The 6,127-nt window shown below is 40.7% G+C and overlaps 1 protein-coding gene across 1 annotated transcript in view; it reads left to right on the top strand.

The window, feature by feature from the left end:
* Nucleotides 1-1,440: 1,440 nt before the first annotated feature.
* Nucleotides 1,441-6,127, top strand: part of LOC121370086 (sodium/hydrogen exchanger 1-like) — a 62,753-nt gene continuing 58,066 nt past the window's right edge. The window contains exons 1-2 of the mRNA XM_041495190.1: nt 1,441-1,681; nt 5,020-5,065. Coding sequence (XP_041351124.1) covers nt 1,441-1,681; nt 5,020-5,065 — 287 coding nt within the window. The remainder of the gene's footprint in view (nt 1,682-5,019; nt 5,066-6,127) is intronic.

Here is a 6,127-nt window from a genome sequence, read left to right as displayed (position 1 = left end):
CTATAGTGCATCACCCTAAAAAAGAAAACATGCCTAGGCTACTACTTTCAATTCCCATTAAATCCAGTGTCATATAACTAATACAGCGAAGACTGTGGTAACCGCCCTCGGTGGCACAGTGGTTAAGCCATCGGACTACAGGCTAGTAGGTACAGAGTTCGCAGCCTGGTACCGACTCCCACCCAGAGCGAGTTCTTAAGGGCTCAATGGGTAGGTGTAAGGCCACTACACCCTCTTTTCTCTCATTAACCACTAACAACTAACAGCTAACCCACTGTCCTGAGCAGACAGCTCAGAAAGCTTGAGGTATGTACCCAGGACAATGTGCTTGAACCTTAATTGGATATAAGCACGAAAATAAGTTGAAATGAAATGCATGAAGGCTGTGGTATGTCCTGTTCTATATGGAAAAGGGCAAATAAAAGAACCCTCGCTGCATTTATGGTAGCAGCAGATACAAAACCAAATAGTTCTATAGGACTCAAGTTTAAGGGTTATATATATATATATATATTTGTTTCTTCCCATTCCGATAGCTTCTTTTAAATTAGCAGATGCTAATTTCAACCCATGAAAATGGACAGTAAATTTTAGTTAAGCTACAAACCTCTAACTTAAGTTTATTTGGATAAAGATATAACAGAGTACAGGGGCGGCACAGTGTAAAAAATAGTGGTACGGCTCGTGGTTGCCAGACTCTTTTCAAATTACTTATAAGGACATTTTCACAGATATAGCAAATATAACCCACACAAACACACAAAAGTGGTACGGCCATGGCGATATATACAATAAACAAATATTCACATTTATATTAACTTTAAAAACCAAAGATATTAATGCTAATACATGTACATCGTAATATCAAAAGAAGCTTTTGACAATAAATGAAACATACAAATTAATAAAAAAATATAAAAAGTGTTTTAGTCTCTGTAGAGTTAAAATGCAGGTTTTGGCTGTTATAAAGCACGTTTTGGTTCAGACAGTAAAAAATATACAGTGGCAGATCCAGAAAATCCATTTAGGGGGGCACCAATGACATGAGGCGGAATGCCAATGGAATTTTGAGGGAGGTTTGGAGGGGATCATAAAAGAATGAAAATTAATATATAAAAAAATTAAAACTCGCAAAATTTAGAGGGCCCCCCTAGATCCGCCTCTGATATATCTTATTGTCTGTCAAACCACGTACTTGTGTCCTGTGCCTATCTATACTACACACCAGCCACTTTTCATCATTTGTGTATTCAAATATTTTATTTTTTATTCCATTTTTTTCCTCTCTTTTTTTCAGAGATGTTAACATTGAAGTTGGAGAAGACTGAAAACAAGGACTTTGTGGTTGTGACAGAATTGACCTTTCTGAACATTCTTAAGCGGGTACAGAGGTCATAGGGCATGACCTTGAGGTCGTCTGTAAAAGTATAACTCATCAGTATGGTGACTTTACAAAGTATTGTTGCTATTTTTAGCATTTATGTTTTTGATGTGATCCTACCCTGTGGATCAGCACCGACAAATTATAGCACGACACCAACAACACCAACACCAACACCAGATGTAGCAGATAATAATACGTCGGATGAAGGGATTCAAGTGGCCGGGTTGGATTTCGAAACGGTTAAATCTCCGCTGGTATATACAGTTGTTGTTTTGTTAGCAGGGCTGAGTAAAATCAGTGAGTATCAGTCACATACCCAAGTTTTGGATGGATGGATGGATGGATGGATGGACGGACGGATGGATGAATGGAGGATGGATAGATGTGTAGGTTTTAGGTGGATGGTTAAGCCATTGGACTACAGGCTGGTAGGTACAGGGTTTGCAGCCCGATACCGGCTCCAACCCAGAGCAAGTTCTTAAGGGCTCAATGGGTAGGTGTAAGGCCACTACACTCTCATTTCTCTCACTAACCACTAACCAACTGTCCTGGACAGACAGCCCAGATAGCTGAGGTGTATGTCCAGGACAGCGTGCTTGAACCGTAATTGGATATAAGCACGAAAATAAGTTGAAATGAAAAGGATGGATGGATGGATGGATGGATGGATGAATTAATGAATGGAGGATGAATAATGTGTGCTATTCGTGATGACGTCATATTATTGATTGTGGCGATTTTAGTACTGTACTTAAAAATGAATTAAAATGTTATTTTAGAAGTGTTATAGGATAAACAGAATTCACCACTCGTGCTTTTTAATATCTAAAATATCAACCTCATCTAGTTACTAGTAATTGGTATTTGTCTCGACAGACTCATAGACTCGGTTGGCTTTCCATATTAAAAAATACTCGTGACGAATTCTCTATATATTTATCCTACATGTATATAAATTCTATTCATGCTGAGGCAAGCTAAACATCACTGTTGTTGAACTAGTCTCAGGAGAGTGCATGATGGTCAGTGAGAGTGATGGTCAGTGAGAGCGATGGTCAGTGAGAGCGATTGGTCAGTGAGAGCGATGGTCAGTGAGAGTGATTGGTCAGTGAGAGTGATGGCTCTTTTTAAATTGGGAGGTCTAAAACAAAGAAACTAAGGTTCCCAGATGGAGAAACAGACAAGAAACCAGATTTCCAGTACCAGCTTCACAAATAACCAGATACAAAACAAGAAAGGTACCTTAATTAGACATCATTTATCTTATTAAGTAATAGATATAACCTTTCGGGGGCAGGAATCAAAAATAAACAAGTTATCAACCACACGTGTTCCTGGTGTACATCAACCTACCTGACATGTATACAATTGTTACCAATTAGTCTGTCTGTCTGTCTTAGTCGATTCCCTACCTATAATGACACGTTTATTGGAAGCAAAATTAAACATGCTAGAGCACTAGGCTTTTTTAACCAATACTCACACTACAAGGGTAAAACCCTTCAAATTAGATAGCTAGACTAGTATAACTCCCCCCCCCCCCCATCCTTGTATTTCATTATAATCCAAGGAGGGGGGAGGGGTGGCTCTTGAAAGACCGTTGTGAAACACTAGAATAGGGACTTAGGACAATAAGAACAACCTTAACACCAAAGTAGGGTTCACATACAGATAGCATGCACAACCGCAACAGTACATAGGGTGCATTGACTAATGATAACAATACACCCGCCCACATTTAATGGCCCAGCACGTACTCTAATAAGGATTCACTAATGTCAAAACCTATACTAGCTCAGGAATTTTCTTTTTGACCGACCGTTCAAAATTGCGCCCAATTTCCTCAACCAAATTTGTGCACTTTTTCTCTTTGGCATAATACTTTGCGCCATTCAAAATTCCATAGCACCATCACCCCCACCCCCGCCTGCTACCGACCTTGGTCGGGCTGCTGGTGCTCCCTTGCACCTGTCAGTGCAGGCGGTCCCTCCTCTACCCCCCCCCCCCCCCACCTTTCCTGTCCTGGACGGAGGAGCCGGCCGAGGCCGGGTCTTTCGCCCAGGACAGGCATGCGTTACAACAGCTTGTTCTGAATGTGCACGTAAAGCCCTATGACCTGACCTGACCTGACAAAGGAAGGAAGGAAATGTTTTATTTAATGACGTACTCAACACATTTCATTTATGGTTATTTGGCGTCGGACATATGGTTAAGGACCACACAGATATATAAGGGAGGAAACACGCTGTTGCCACTTCATGGACTACTATTTTCAATTAGCAGCAAGGGATCTTTTATATACACCATCCATCCCATAGACAGGATAGCACATACCACGGCCTTTGATGTACCAGTCGTGGTGCACTGGCTGGAGCAAGAAATAGCCCAATGGGTCCAATGATGGGGATCGATCCCAAACCGACCGCGCATTAAGCGAGCACTTTACCACTGGGCTACGTCTCGCCCCAGGTCTAAAACAAACACCCCAAAAACCCAGCTTCTCAATTTCATCACTTATTCAGAAATGACCCTCACCATATTAAGAAGCCAAATTAGATGATTACAAATGATTAAATACAGATTATGTAAGACTTAGAATATTTTTATATGCTAAAGTATTTGATAAATTGCTGACTTTTAAAAGTATTTTTCAAATGCACAGTTCTGAAATTGACTAAAGCAAAATCCTTTCCAGAGTGAATCATTTATAAGTTACCGGCCTCAGTGGCGTCGTGGTTAGGCCATCGGTCAACAGGCTGGTAGGTATTGGGTTCGGATCCCAGTCGAGGCATGGGATTTTTAATCCAGATACCGACTCCAAACCCTGAGTGAGTGCTCCGCAAGGCTCAATTGGTAAGTGTAAACCACTTGCAGCGACCAGTGATCCATAACTGATTCAACAAAGGCCATGGTTTGTGCTATTCTGCCTGTGGGAAGTGGAAATAAAAGATCCCTTGCTGCTAATCAGAAAGAGTAGCCCATGAAGTGGCGACAGCGGGTTTCCTTTCAGAATCTGTGTGGTCCTTAACCATATGTCTGACGCCATATAACCGTAAATAAAATGTGTTGAGTGCGTCGTTAAATAAAGCATTTCTTTCTTTCTTTCATTTATGAGTTATTTCCCTTTAATAGAAAATGGTATGTGGTTCTGATACATGTAATACAGACTACTTTTGCACCAAATGATACATTGTGATCATGTGATTTAAAAAACAAACATTTGCACACAGGGGCGTAGGCTGGGGGGGGGGGGATTCGGATGACACCACCCACCAACCATCCCCACCCCCACCCCCTCCCCCACCCCCACCTCCCCCCACTGAAACAATTGGTCTGCTTTCAGAACTAAAACATACAGGTTAATACATATGGAGTTTCTGGTGGTGCAAAAACAAAATAGAAAAAGGGTCCACTTGGTTCATATTCGAGCCACCCCAGGTCCAGATCACGTTACACCTCTGGGTTTGATCAGAGATGCATACAAATTACATAAAATTCAAATTCAAATATCAATAGAGATTTCATCTTTACAAAGATTATTTCAGCTTTTCTTTTTAAATGTGGATGACATCACTGATGGTTGTAAGCTTATGACTTAAATTGTAAGCACATCATGTATTTTTTTCTTTTTACAGTTTACCATTATGCAAATTTCTTATCAGCAAAGGTGCCAGAATCATGGTGAGAATTAATTTAATTTAATTTGTTTGCTATTATTATTATTACTATTATTGAATGTATCAACTGTCAAGAAATCTTGATTTGCAGGCATTGAAATAAGTCGAAGATTGTCATTCTTGTTACCAGGGGTTTTCCACATATTAAGAAAATTGACTATGCTGTGCACGTACGGTGAAAGCTAGTAGACATTGGGGGACTGACAGAGATCGAGGGTGCAAAGCAAAGATTCTAGGGAGTTCTGGGTATGCACCCCCATACAATTTTGAAAACTAGATGTCCTGAGATGCAATTTCCTGCATTCTACAAGTAAAATTCATCTCTGCCGTAAAATTTACTACCAATAAAACATTTCCTTCCTTCATATACCACTGGGGTTTCAAACACACCCATCCCAAGTCCAACCTCTGAATTGGGACAGGAAAATATTCCATGACCAGTACAATGCCCTGTCTATGGGAATATATTTTATTTACGGTTATATGGCGTCAGACATATGATTAAGGACCATACATATATTGAAAGAGGAAATCTGTTGTTGCCACTTCATGAGCTACTCTTTTCAATTAGCAGTAAGGGAGCTTTAATATGCACCATCCCACAGACAGGATAGTACATACCACGGCCTTTGTTACTCCAGTTGTGGTGCATTGGCTGGAACGAGAAATAACCCAATAGGTCCACCGACGGGGATCGATCCTAGACAGACCGTGCATCAAACAAACGCTTTACCACTGGGCTACGTCCTGCCTCTCCAGTGGTATATGAGCATGTTAAACTAGTTACCTGCCATGGAGTATTATTTGGATAGGAAAACAACAATCAGTGGGTCTCCAAATGGCAAGTGCTTTACCAATGAGTTATGTGTTGAAAGATGCTTGTGAAAGATCCCTTCTGTTATTTCAAAAGATAAGCCAATTTGTCTGCAGCAGGTTTTTGCTCTAACCACTGGCATAGGAAGTGGGTGTGGGGTGGAATGGGGTGAAACTTTTCTTTATCCAGTAGCAGCAGTGATGGTTTATATATATATATGTGTGTGTGTGTGTGCGTGTGTGTGTGGATGTG

The sequence above is a fragment of the Gigantopelta aegis genome, chromosome 1, assembly GCF_016097555.1.
Source record: "Gigantopelta aegis isolate Gae_Host chromosome 1, Gae_host_genome, whole genome shotgun sequence".
NCBI classification, from domain to species: Eukaryota; Metazoa; Mollusca; class Gastropoda; order Neomphalida; family Peltospiridae; genus Gigantopelta; species Gigantopelta aegis.
This window is presented reverse-complemented; position numbering and strand designations above follow the sequence as displayed.